The sequence below is a fragment of the Artemia franciscana genome, chromosome 14 (genome assembly GCF_032884065.1).
Source record: "Artemia franciscana chromosome 14, ASM3288406v1, whole genome shotgun sequence".
In the NCBI taxonomy this organism is placed as follows: domain Eukaryota; kingdom Metazoa; phylum Arthropoda; class Branchiopoda; order Anostraca; family Artemiidae; genus Artemia; species Artemia franciscana.
The window spans coordinates 39978716-39992021 of NC_088876.1; the positions used below are offsets into that span (position 1 = coordinate 39978716).

The window sequence follows — 13306 nt, forward strand, 5'->3', positions numbered from 1 at the left end:
TCCATCGAATCAGGACTTGGCTAGTTCTTTGTGCAGCTCTTATCAAATATAATCCTCGATGCGTCAATAACAAAGATTTCAGCACATCTATATTTTCCCCGGTGTTTTGCATAATAACAAAGCTTTAAGCACCTCTATACTTTCCCCGGTGTGTTGTACAATAGCAAAGCTTTCAGCACCTCAATATTTTTCCCGGTGTTTTGCATAATAACAAAGCTTTAAGCACCTCTATACTTTCCCCGGTGTGTTGTACAATAGCAAAGCTTTCAGCACCTCAATATTTTTCCCGGTGTTTTGCATAATAACAAAGCTTTAAGCACGTCTATAGTTTCCCCGGTGTGTTGCGCAACAACAAAGCTTTCAGCGCTCTATATTTTTCTTCGGTGCACAATAACAAAGCTTTCAGCACCTCAATATTTTTCCAGGTGCGTTGCACAATAACAAAGCTTTAAGCACTTGTATACTTTCCCCGGTGCGTTGCACAATAACAAAGCTTTCAGCACATCTATATTTTCCCCGGTGCACAATAGCAAAGCTTTCAGCACCTCTTTATTTTCTCCACAGTGTTGTACAGTAACAAAGCTTCCAGCATCTCTGTGTTTCTCCCGGTGCATATAAACAAAACTTTAAACACATCCATATTTTCCCCGGTGCGTTGCACAATAACAAAGCTTTCAGCACATCTATATTTTCCCCGGTGCACAATAGCAAAGCTTTCAGCACCTACATATTTTTCCCAGTGCGTTACATAATGACAAAGCTTTAAGCACTTCTATACTTTCCCCGGTGTGTTGCACAAGAACAAAGCTTTCAGCACATCTACATTTTCCCCGGTGCACAATAGCAAAGCTTTCAGCACCTACATATTTTTCCCAGTGCGTTGCACAATGACAAAGCTTTAAACACCTCTATACTTTCCCCGGTGCGTTGCACAAGAACAAAGCTTTAAGCGTTCTATATTTTTCTTCGGTGCACAATAGCAAAGCTTTCAGCACCTACATATTTTTCCCAGTGCGTTGCACAATGACAAAGCTTTAAGCACCTCTATGTGTTCTATATTTTTCTTCGGTGCACAATAACAAAGCTTTCAGCACTTACATATTTTTCCCAGTGCGTTGCACAATGACAAAGCTTTAAACACCTCTATACTTTCCCCGGTGCGTTGCACAAGAACAAAGCTTTAAGCACCTCTATGTGTTCTATATTTTTCTTCGGTGCACAATAGCAAAGCTTTCAGCACCTACATATTTTTCCCAGTGCGTTGCACAATGACAAAGCTTTAAGCACCTCTATGTGTTCTATATTTTTCTTCGGTGCACAATAGCAAAGCTTTCAGCACCTACATATTTTTCCCAGTGCGTTGCACAATGACAAAGCTTTAAGCACCTCTATGTGTTCTATATTTTTCTTCGGTGCACAATAGCAAAGCTTTCAGCACCTACATATTTTTCCCAGTGCGTTGCACAATGACAAAGCTTTAAGCACCTCTATGTGTTCTATATTTTTCTTCGGTGCACAATAACAAAGCTTTCAGCACCTACATATTTTTCCCAGTGCGTTGCACAATGACAAAGCTTTAAGCACCTCTATGTGTTCTATATTTTTCTTCGGTGCACAATAGCAAAGCTTTCAGCACCTACATATTTTTCCCAGTGCGTTGCACAATGACAAAGCTTTAAGCACCTCTATGTGTTCTATATTTTTCTTCGGTGCACAATAGCAAAGCTTTCAGCACCTACATATTTTTCCCAGTGCGTTGCACAATGACAAAGCTTTAAGCACCTCTATGTGTTCTATATTTTTCTTCGGTGCACAATAGCAAAGCTTTCAGCACCTACATATTTTTCCCAGTGCGTTGCACAATGACAAAGCTTTAAGCACCTCTATGTGTTCTATATTTTTCTTCGGTGCACAATAACAAAGCTTTCAGCACCTACATATTTTTCCCAGTGCGTTGCACAATGACAAAGCTTTAAACACCTCTATACTTTCCCCGGTGCGTTGCACAAGAACAAAGCTTTAAGCACCTCTATGTGTTCTATATTTTTCTTCGGTGCACAATAGCAAAGCTTTCAGCACCTACATATTTTTCCCAGTGCGTTGCACAATGACAAAGCTTTAAGCACCTCTATGTGTTCTATATTTTTCTTCGGTGCACAATAGCAAAGCTTTCAGCACCTACATATTTTTCCCAGTGCGTTGCACAATGACAAAGCTTTAAGCACCTCTATGTGTTCTATATTTTTCTTCGGTGCACAATAACAAAGCTTTCAGCACCTACATATTTTTCCCAGTGCGTTGCACAATGACAAAGCTTTAAACACCTCTATACTTTCCCCGGTGCGTTGCACAAGAACAAAGCTTTAAGCACCTCTATGTGTTCTATATTTTTCTTCGGTGCACAATAGCAAAGCTTTCAGCACCTACATATTTTTCCCAGTGCGTTGCACAATGACAAAGCTTTAAGCACCTCTATGTGTTCTATATTTTTCTTCGGTGCACAATAGCAAAGCTTTCAGCACCTACATATTTTTCCCAGTGCGTTGCACAATGACAAAGCTTTAAGCACCTCTATGTGTTCTATATTTTTCTTCGGTGCACAATAGCAAAGCTTTCAGCACCTACATATTTTTCCCAGTGCGTTGCACAATGACAAAGCTTTAAGCACCTCTATGTGTTCTATATTTTTCTTCGGTGCACAATAACAAAGCTTTCAGCACTTCAATATTTTTCCCGGTGCGTTGCACAATAACAAAGCTTTTAGCACCTCTTATTTTTCAAATGATACATTACTTATTAACCAGTGGATTGTTTGAGTTAGTACTATAGGGCTACAGTTCCCACTGCTGCAAGGCTGGGCAACACGCTTTCTACCTTTACCTGTAAGGAAAGGACCCAGCAACTGAAGCGTTGATGCCATAAACTATGCACCACCAGCAGCTTTGGAGGATTTTTAATCTTTATCCTTGAACCTCGTTAATGAATATTTTTATAGACCTCCCTGTGTCATAATATTTTTATCATCTCTTTAAGAATTATTGATCATGGTAAAAAAAAATGTATCTGTCTTAAATTTAAAAGCGTATTTTCTTGCTTTCTAGTGCAATTAAAGAATGTTTTCCAAGAAAGAAGCAAAGGGTAAGCTGAAGTTTCTCTTGCAATTAAAGAACTATTAAAGTTAAAAAGACACGCAAGGTGCCATTCCTCTGCTTAAGAAACAAAGAAAATCTAATGACAACCAACATTACAAACAAAAAAGTTTTAGAACAAGTCGATGCTAAAACCCATGGAAAAGTACTCCTTTTTGGATATCTAAATTCTCCTCTCTTAATTTTGAAGGTTTTAAAATTGAAATAACGTCTTTATAACGATCTACGAATTTAATTCTTTTTTTTACTGATTATGCTTTGTAAATCTTCGATCGTTATCCAGATTTCATCCACGGTTTGATGATTTGAAATAACGTCTTTATAACGGTCTACAAATTTAATTCTTTTTTTTTTTACTGATTATGCTTTGTAAATCTTCGATCGTTATCCAGATTTCATCCACGGTTTGATGATCTTAGATGATGATGATGATGATTATAGTTTACGTCAGCCTAGTGTAAAAGGCTTGTTTAACTGTAAAAGGTTATGCTTAAAGTAACTTAACCACTTAGCATAGAAATTTACGTACGAATTCGAAAGCTGCTTAAATGTAATGACTAACGTAAGCATTCATAGTTAATTTCTTAGACCACGCTACTTTTTCATTTACGAAAAATTAAGAGAGAGAAATGGGTTTAATTTAAATAAAGTAGTGGAACAAAAAACAAAACTTTCGTTTTTTTATTAATTAGTGTTTGTTTTTTTTTTTTTCGGTTTTTGTTCTACTGCGTTATTTAAATTAAACCCACCTTTCTCTCTTAATTTTTCGTATGAAAGCATTATTCCTAAATTTATCGTATTTTGTGGTTACTAAATGGCGTGCAACTTTGTAGAAGCCATAGCTTAGATACCAATACAGTTATGAGAACTCCTGTCTTGCCTATGAGAAGCTTTCGGTACAGAGCTCTGAATTTGGCACCTCCTCCAAGCCCGCGCTCCGACGCGTAGATCGTACTGCAATACCATAGGTGGGAACGCAATTTTGTTTTGTTGCATACACAGCTTAGATACCAATACCAGTTTCCTGTTACCAATGAGATACCAATGCCAGTTTCCTGTCTCCAGCCGCTAGCATCGCTACCGCGCACTGTGTCCCAAAAATAAATCGAGTTTTCATAACTGTATATTGGTATCTAAGCTGTGGTAGAAGCCAAGGAATAATTAAGTAACGCACCTTATAATGGAATTTTATGCAATATTAAATTCGATCAACAACCTGGAGTACCCTGGGCCTTCTGTACTGAGCCACTTATTTAACTAAGTATGTGTTTCGTAATCATTTGATTTTATTCGATTATTGAAGTACCCTGGGTCCTGATACTAACCCGGAATTTTATTAAAGTATTTGCTGTGATTTTGACTCTTCTTTACGTTCTTTATATTTTCTTTTCTGTTTTTCTTTTTTTATTTTCTCACTTTTCTTTGCTTTACATGACCCATTTTAAAGTAAATAATTGAATAAAAAAAAGTTCGAAATAAAACTTCAAAAAACTTTTATGTATAGCGGAAAAAGGAACCTACACAGGGAATAGAAGGGCTATTCACCCTCCATATGAACGAAATCGATTTTTATTTATTTTTGTCGATAAAATATGACTTAAAAATAATTTTCATGTTTTATAAAAATGTATATAAGCCATACGAAATTGCATTGTATTTAGAATGAATTAATATTTTATTCACATTACTATAAGCGTGATGATATACTATATTGGACGAAGAGACATACTATATGACGATATACTATATTATCTAACTGGAAGAGACAGAAGAATTTGTGTTATCGCTTAAATATTGCCTAAATTAAGCGAACCCTTGAAAAAACATTTTTGTATTGTAGAGAAATGCACCTGCACAGGGAAGGAAGGGCTACTAATTCTTCTTATGTCACAAAATCACTTTCATTTTAGCTTTATTCTATCTATTTAATGACTTTTAAAAACATTTTTTATGTTTTGTACGTGAATTTCGACATTCACCGGTGAATGTCCGAAAAATCTTTTTTCCTTCTCCTTGTTTTTAGTTAGTGTTGCCAGTGAACTACATCAATCTAATCAACGCTTGACAATGACAGGTTAGATTATATTCGGTTAGGTTAGGTTGGCTTAGCTTTGATTTCTTACCCATTTCTAATATTAATTAGCAAATTGCCCCTAAACTAACATAATCTAACCTGACTTTTACCATCATAGCTTCCATAAAACTGAAAAAGCTGACTCGCAAAGTTAATTTATTTCAAACAGAGAAAATGAAATTTAGGACATTCCCTGTTGAATGTCGAAATTAACCAGATTTCGGACATTCGCGGTAACATATATAAACTAAACTGAATTGTATTATATATAGAATGAGTTAATACTTTATTCACATAACCACGAGCTAAACCACGATGGAAAATTTCGGATGTTTATCCTAACTTGATTCTTAACCTAGGGGTTTTAAGGTGGTTTGTTTGATCTAATGCTTGATTCTCTTTAGGTATCTTTTTTTCTCTTTTTTTCTAGATCTGATTATGTAGAATTTGGATGCACTTATTTGAAAATAAAGCCAGAAACATTGAAAAAGTTGTTTGATGAAGATATGATTACCTTTTCTCCAGCTGGAGTTGGTTTTGTAAGGTCAGAGGTCCGCAAAGGGATCTTACCGAGAATGCTCAAGGATATCTTGGAAACTAGATTAATGGTAAGTTATCTTGCATAGTTCTGTAAATAAGATACCGCTTGCAATGTTTCAAATCATATTAAAGGTTCTTTCACTTTGAAAAGCTGAAATTCTCATTGAGCAACATTGACGTAAAATATATGCCTTACATTGGAGCGTGGATTGACCTTGGAGCTGTGATTTGGAAAATACCCCCGTATGTCGCTTTATATGCGGCAAGTTTTGGAACTTTTCTATAATTCCTCTTTATCAAAATTATTCTTGAACGGGGGTTGGTTTTATAAGGCAGGGGTCCACAAAGGGATCTTATTGAAAATGGTTTAATACATCTTAAAAACTAGATCAATAACAAGCTAATAGACGTGAATATAAGAAGGAAATTATGACATAAACATTTGATGAAAGATTATTAAAACCAGGTGAGGACAGGACTTATCTGGAAGTTTATCAAAGGAGGAGAGGCACTCAAAGAGGTAACTTAAGAAGAGGCATTAGAAGGATCATTATGTGTATTAGTTTTCTTTACCTACAAAAGCGATTGTGCTTTTTAGGGGGTTTTATCTAACCAGGCGCTATAGTTTTCTGAAATGTTACAACAAAGATCATTATGTGTATTATTTTTCTTTACCTAAACCAAGCGATTGTGCGATTTAGGGGTTTTCTGTCTAACCAGGTGCTATAGTTTTCTTAACTGTTACAACAAAGATCATTATGTGTATTAGTTTTCTTTACCTAAAACAAGCGATTGTGCTTTTTAGGGGGTTTTTATCAAACCAGGTGCTATAGTTTTCTTAACTATTGCAAAAAAGATCTTTTCTTTACCTAAAACAAGTGATTGTGCTTTTTAGGGGTTTTATAAAGCCATGGGCGCCAGTTTGAAGGAGGGGAAGGGATAGGGCAGTTGCTCGATTGGGACATGCAGGGAAAAACGCAAGGTTAAAGAGCTGTAGATGAAAAAAAGTAATTGTACGTTAATGTTACAAAGGCTTCTGGCAGATACAGCTCGTTATAGGGATGTAACCAAAGTTGAAACTAAGGTTACGATTGTTAAAGGAATGCACGATGTGTTAAAGAAATTGAACTGTACGTCGCCCCCCCCCCCAAAAACTCCACAAGGGTCCAAAAGTGGTATATAGACGCTTTCCTTTAAAAATGACCTGATCTTCAAATACAGAGAAAAAAATGTCAAGATATAGTAATATCTTGAAGATCTCGAGTTGTTCGTATAGGGAAATTCCTGCTCATATTCTTACCCTAGGCTTGTCGAAGGTCTAAGCCATTAGAAAAACCTAAAAATTTTAAATACAGAACAAAATGAGCATTTTAAATTGAATTAAATGGGAAAGAAATCGTTAGAACTTGATATATTTTAAAATATAACCAGAAAGTATGTATTTAAAAAATGAAACTGTATGTCCCCCCCTCCCAAATAAACCATAGAAGGGGGTCCAAAGGTGGATATTGGCACCAGATGTGTATGAAAATGTAAAAGAAAAACAATGTTAAAGAGCTGTGAAATAGAAAAAGTCATTAAACATTAATATTACAAAACTACAGTTCCGTAGCATTTTGGGTCTCCAAATAAAAGCTCTGTAGGATGGGATCTGTGGCAAGATGCTCGTATATCCCACGATAAAACATAACACTCTTGAAAAATATAGGAAATAAAAGAAAGCTGAAAACGAACATATAATGCTCCCGTCTCAAAAATTCTGAAATTGAGTGAAAGGGAAGGAGGTTCGAAAATCCCAATGAAATGTTCTGGAAGTTCATTATAGTAAAAGGTTGAAAGTGTATTTTTTATTTCTCTGAAAAGCCCCCTTATGAGCTGGACGAAAAGGCGAGGCCCATCCTGGAGCGCTCCCCCCTGAAGCGCCCGGTAAAGCTTGGAATCTCTGCTAACATGACCGTATATCCCATGATAAAACATAAAGCTCTTGAAAAAAAAAAAATAGAGAATAAGAAAAAACTAAAACTAAACATAAAATGTATCTAGGATACGTACTTCGTCCTGGGAGAGTGAGAAGCACAATCTTTCCGTAAACTAAGTTTTCCATGTGGGAAAAATTCATTTTGTGGTGTCGCTGTTTATGCTGTAATAGAATGTTGCCTTGTTTCCAAGCAAGCTTCAACCTGCAATTCAACCCGATTATTTCTGCTGTGGGCAGTTTGAACTCTATGTGGGTTCGCTGGAACATCTTTGAATAAACAATATCTCTTAGCCTCGGCTTAGAATCAGGCCACATTCCGGCTAGCCTTAACCTGTCAGGCTAATAAAATACAAATGTTTGCGTACAAGAAAAAGTGCGTTCGCTGTAGGCCATATGGGAATATCCCGTATGAAAAAGAGAATGGACCTTCTCCATAGATTTAGGGTCGAAAAAATGGAATTGCACCTGCTCCAAAGCCAAAACGACTGGAAAGGAATATTTTTATTTTGGCTGTTTTTTCGTCTTTTCCTATCTTTTTTAATTTTGTTCAGTGTGCTTTCTATGTCCTTTTTTCTTTTCCCTTACTATATTTCTTGGTCACAGAGCCTTGGGCACAGGGGATAACAATGCGTTTTCTTTGTTTAATAATGAATAAATAATAAGACTAAAAAGCCATTTCTTCCATCTCCTGTTTGAACTTCTTTGGATCGAGAGTTGGGATAACAGCCTAATAATCTCGATACCCAGAAGTTCATCTGAAAATGTGATGCTTATTGCTGATTTGTCGAGAAAATCAATAAATATATTAGATGACGTGATAGTGCTTCCGGGCATACAGGTTGCCAGTGCGTTTATAACTCGATAAAGCTGTAACGTTATGAAAACAGAAGTCAATAGTATATATAGAAGAAAACTGGAGACAAATCCAGATTGATGTACTATCTCCGCACCCCCCCCAAAAGTAAAATTGTAAACTCACAAGAATTAAATATGTTTGCCTGGTTTATTTACAGGCCAAGACTTACCAATAGCCCCACTAGACCTGGGCCTAGAGCTCACAATGCCAGGTGACGCAGTAAATCATCACTGAAGTTTTTTTTCCTTAATAAAGACTGGACTGCTGTGAATTATTGCCAAAGTGCGTTATGCACTCTGCCACGGTGTTACTTGGCAGCCGAGAGTTTGGTATCAGCTCTCTCTTTCGTTACTTCTGGCCCATCAGTTCCGTTATGTTCAGTGCTTCCACTTTTCCCGAATTTTTGAGGATTTGCCCAAAAATCTCGCAAAAACGTAGCGGCAAAAACCCTTGGGCCTAGAAGCGTCAAAGCTTTAAATCCAGCCCTCTTTGTTTGCTTTAGATATCCAACTTAAGATACATTTGGGCCCCAAAATTTGCAAGCCGGTACTCTGAATTCAGATCCAGATAAGTTCCAACCCGTGTGCCGAAGGCTTGACTTTAGTATTAACTATGTATAGAATTTAACTGCGTTCTAATTTTCGTAGGTCAAACAGTCAATGAAATTGCATAAGGATGATTCAGTGCTCCAACGTGTTCTAGACTCTCGTCAACTTGGATTAAAGCTTATAGCAAATGTTACCTACGGATATACTTCTGCAAACTTTTCTGGTCGAATGCCATCTGTTGAGGTAGGTGCCATCTATAAGTGCCATCTTTGACAATATTTCAGACGGGTCTGGTGGCTCTTGCCTTTACTGTATTAGTCTTGAAGGTCTATTTTAGTTATTGGCTTTTTATTAGACATAATCAGTCGAGTCGAATAGCCCTTATCATCAGTGGCCAGTTAAATACTAAAAATTATATGTAAGATTGATGCTCATGAATCCTTAAAAGATTGAAAATGTTAACTTGTAGTGACTTGCACCCGGTAACTGAAAGAGCTAAACTTCTTTTAATGTCTTTGCTTCAAATTCCAGAATTTAAAAACCTGCCTGTCATATTAGACAAAAGGCTTTAAAAGCTAACTTTTTATTTATTTGAAAGGTTTGTAGGCGACACTTGCAATCCTTTGTCCCTTAGGACAGGGGATCAACTCCAGATGTCGTCAATTATTTGGTTTAGGGTAGCTTTAATTGTGTGATTATTCATGCTAAAACAGAGTTGAACCTGCTTTAAGTGGATACGCGGGAAATCTGAGAAAAGCAAACAGGATGGGTGTAAGAAAGAAGAGGATGGCTAGCCCCACAACCCCCATTGCACTTCCAGGGAAGTGCCAAGAAACAAGGATAGGAATTAATGCCACTGATAGGGACTGTGATGTCAAGTTTCACATTTTTTACCCTTTTACCTTATTTACAAAAAGTAACACATAAAATTTTCTGTTTGAAATTTGACAAAAAATAAACTTTTTAGACGATACTTGTCTCCAAGTGCACTATGTTTTGTTTTAAGTTCAAAGTCGATATTAAATACGGTACGTCTCACTTATAATGTAGAAATAATTATTATAAATTTTTTCATTATTGTTGTTATTATTGTCACTTATTATTAATATGGGCGGGACGTCGTAAAGGAAGATTTAAGGGAAATAGGAACTTCCTGGGAGGGTATGAAGAGTGAGGCTTTGAATAGATTAGGATGGAGGTAGGGCGTGCGTAGCCGTGTCGACCACATGCAGCTTGGTATTGCAGTTAGCTGTTAGTAGTAGTTCAGATAAGATCTACCTACCAAGGCAAAATTTAACTAGGTCTTAAGGTCTGAGTCTTAGGTCTTTAAGTCTTAAGGTCTTAAGTCTTAAGTTTTAGGTCTGAACCTAAGCTGAGTCTCTTGGTGTTTTAACCTCTTTTTCTCGTTTGGGCAGTCAATAAGGTTTTTCGAAAGGCTGGCATAGAGTTGGCAAAGGCCATAAAGAAATTGGGAGCAAAGGTCATTTACAGAGACACTAACCACGCACTAAGTTTCTTGGACACAATGATCTACAGACTCCAATATTTAACTGTTGCTATTTTAGTATTTTAGTATTTTTTTAGTATTTTCAGCTATTTTAGTAGCCTCTGCTGTCCAGTTGCAACACTTTTTGATTGTTTAAAATAGAAAATACCTTTTTGTCGACAAGGAAAGATTCTTTTCCGAAAATGAAAGCGAAAGTCCTTTTTATCTCTTCTGATACAAAAGTAAATCGTCCATATGAGGGTTTTCATACCTTGGCGTAAAGTCCGGGTGACATGGGCAATATTGTTGACGTGAAATTTGGTTGCCGAAGCAAGATTCGACTCCCTTCAGAACTTAATTTATGTCACTTTTTTTCATTTCTTGCTTTTATATAGTCGCTTTTACTGTTGTTGTGAAAGGTTGGGAAACATTACCGAGAACCTTGAGCTTAGTGGAGTGCGTAAAGAAATTGGGAACCGAAGGTCATTTATGGAGGCACTGACTGCAGACTAAGTTTCTTAAACAAAGTGATCCACGGACTCGAAAAGGTCATTTATTGAGCCACTGACGGCAGACTAAGTTTCTTAAACAAAGTGATCCACGGACTCGAAAAGGTCATTTATGGAGGCACTGACTGCAGACTATGTTTCTTAAACAAAGTGATCCACGGATTCGAAAAGGTCATTTATGGAGGCACTGACTGCAGACTAAGTTTCTTAAACAAAGTGATCCACGGACTCGAAAAGGTCATTTATTGAGCCACTGACTGCAGACTAAGTTTCTTAAACAAAGTGATCCACGGATTCGAAAAGGTCATTTATGGAGGCACTGACTGCAGACTAAGTTTCTTAAACAAAGTGATCCACGGACTTGAAAAAGGTCATTTATGGAGGCACTGACTGCAGACTAAGTTTCTTAAACAAAGTGATCCACGGACTTGAAAAAGGTCATTTATGGAGGCACTGACTGCAGACTAAGTTTCTTAAACAAAGTGATCCACGGACTTGAAAAAGGTCATTTATGGAGGCACTGACTGCAGACTAAGTTTCTTAAACAAAGTGATCCACGGACTTGAAAAAGGTCATTTATGGAGGCACTGACTGCAGACTAAGTTTCTTAAACAAAGTGATCCACGGATTTGAAAAAGGTCATTTATGGAGGCACTGACTGCAGACTAAGTTTCTTAAACAAAGTGATCCACGGACTTGAAAAAGGTCATTTATGGAGGCACTGACTGCAGACTAAGTTTCTTAAACAAAGTGATCCACGGACTCGAAAAGGTCATTTATGTAGGCAGTGACTGCAGACTAACTTTCTTAAACAAAGTGATCCACGGACTCGAAAAGGTCATTTATGGAGGCACTGACTGCAGACTAAGTTTCTTAAACAAAGTGATCCACGGACTCGAAAAGTTAACTTTAGCAATTTTCGCATCCTTTATAGTACTGTTAGGAGCATTTTCATCCAAAAGAGAATGGCAATAGCAAATCTGCGCTGTTTCACGAACAATTTTTCTATTCATTTAAAGTTTAGCTGACAAGATATCATTTTTAACTCTTGTTACACTGCAGTGACATCCTGACATCTGACGGCAAGATTGATATAGGCGGCGCAAAATTCAGTTTTGAAACAAAATTAGAATAACCTAAGTTATGTCACCTTTTTCTTTTACATTTCTTTTCAATTTTTAGGTTGCTGATAGTGTTGTTGCGAAGGGCAGGGAAACATTACAGAGAGCCATAAGTTTGGTGGAGAACACGAAGAAGTGGGGAGCAAAGGTTGTTTATGGTGACACTGACTCTATGTTTGTTCAGCTACCGGGGAAATCCAGAGAAGTGAGCATGCGTATTAGTTTAATTACTGATGTTTTATTGCAAAGAATATAATAAATTAATAGACAAACTCAGGCTTGTCGTTGAGATATAAATGAAAAATCTAAGCCATTTAAAGTTACTCAGCTATATCAAGATGTTAGATATTAGTTTAGTACTCCTACCTTCATAAAGTGGAGATGGGAGTATTTTCACCTCCCAATAACACTATAAAATCCTGGAAACTGCTTTAAAACATTCTATAACTAACCTTTATCATTCCTAAATGCGGACGATTAAACTTCATCCTACCCCCCAACCCCCTAATAAACATACATATAGCCCAAATCATGCATAATCAGAGGATTTAATTCCTTAAAAATCAGTTTTTGTGTGTCTGCGTCAGATGACCGTCTCAAAGACGAAGAGTCTATTATCAAATTCTCCCAGCTCAACAGGGACCTCCCATCGCAGTTTTTCTAAGAATCGGTAGAGGATCTTTAATGCATCCACAATTCAAAAAGCTAACGAGAGGCTGGTTTTGAATAAAGAAAACGTATAATCTCTTACTAGTTGTTCACCAAAGGTTTATGTTTTCAATATACATGCAGCATAAATAATATTTACAAAGGGGAATAACATGAAACATCTGCAAACTGGAATGAAAAAAAAAATATGAAATGTAAAAAAGAAAGTAATAAGCTAAATAACTTTGTCAAAGGTAAAAAAAAAATCGTCAAAGATGAAAAATAATCAACAACAAAAAACCTTGGATATGTGGTTAAACTAGAAAAGAACAATCTGGAGTGGAGTTATCCAATATGATTTTTCGCGAGTAAATATTTAAATTTTTTTGATTTATCG

At 36.7% G+C, this 13306-nt stretch overlaps 1 protein-coding gene across 2 annotated transcripts in view; it reads left to right on the plus strand.

Moving 5' to 3' along the window:
* Positions 1–13306, plus strand: part of LOC136035703 (DNA polymerase zeta catalytic subunit-like) — a 133810-nt gene that overhangs the window by 82711 nt on the left and 37793 nt on the right. For both annotated transcript variants that reach the window (XR_010619499.1, XM_065717649.1), the window contains exons 13-15: positions 5654–5831; positions 9245–9388; positions 12323–12466. Coding sequence is in view for 1 of the 2 variants with exons in the window: in XM_065717649.1 (XP_065573721.1) it covers positions 5654–5831; positions 9245–9388; positions 12323–12466 (466 nt within the window). In the remaining variant the exon portion in view is untranslated. The remainder of the gene's footprint in view (positions 1–5653; positions 5832–9244; positions 9389–12322; positions 12467–13306) is intronic.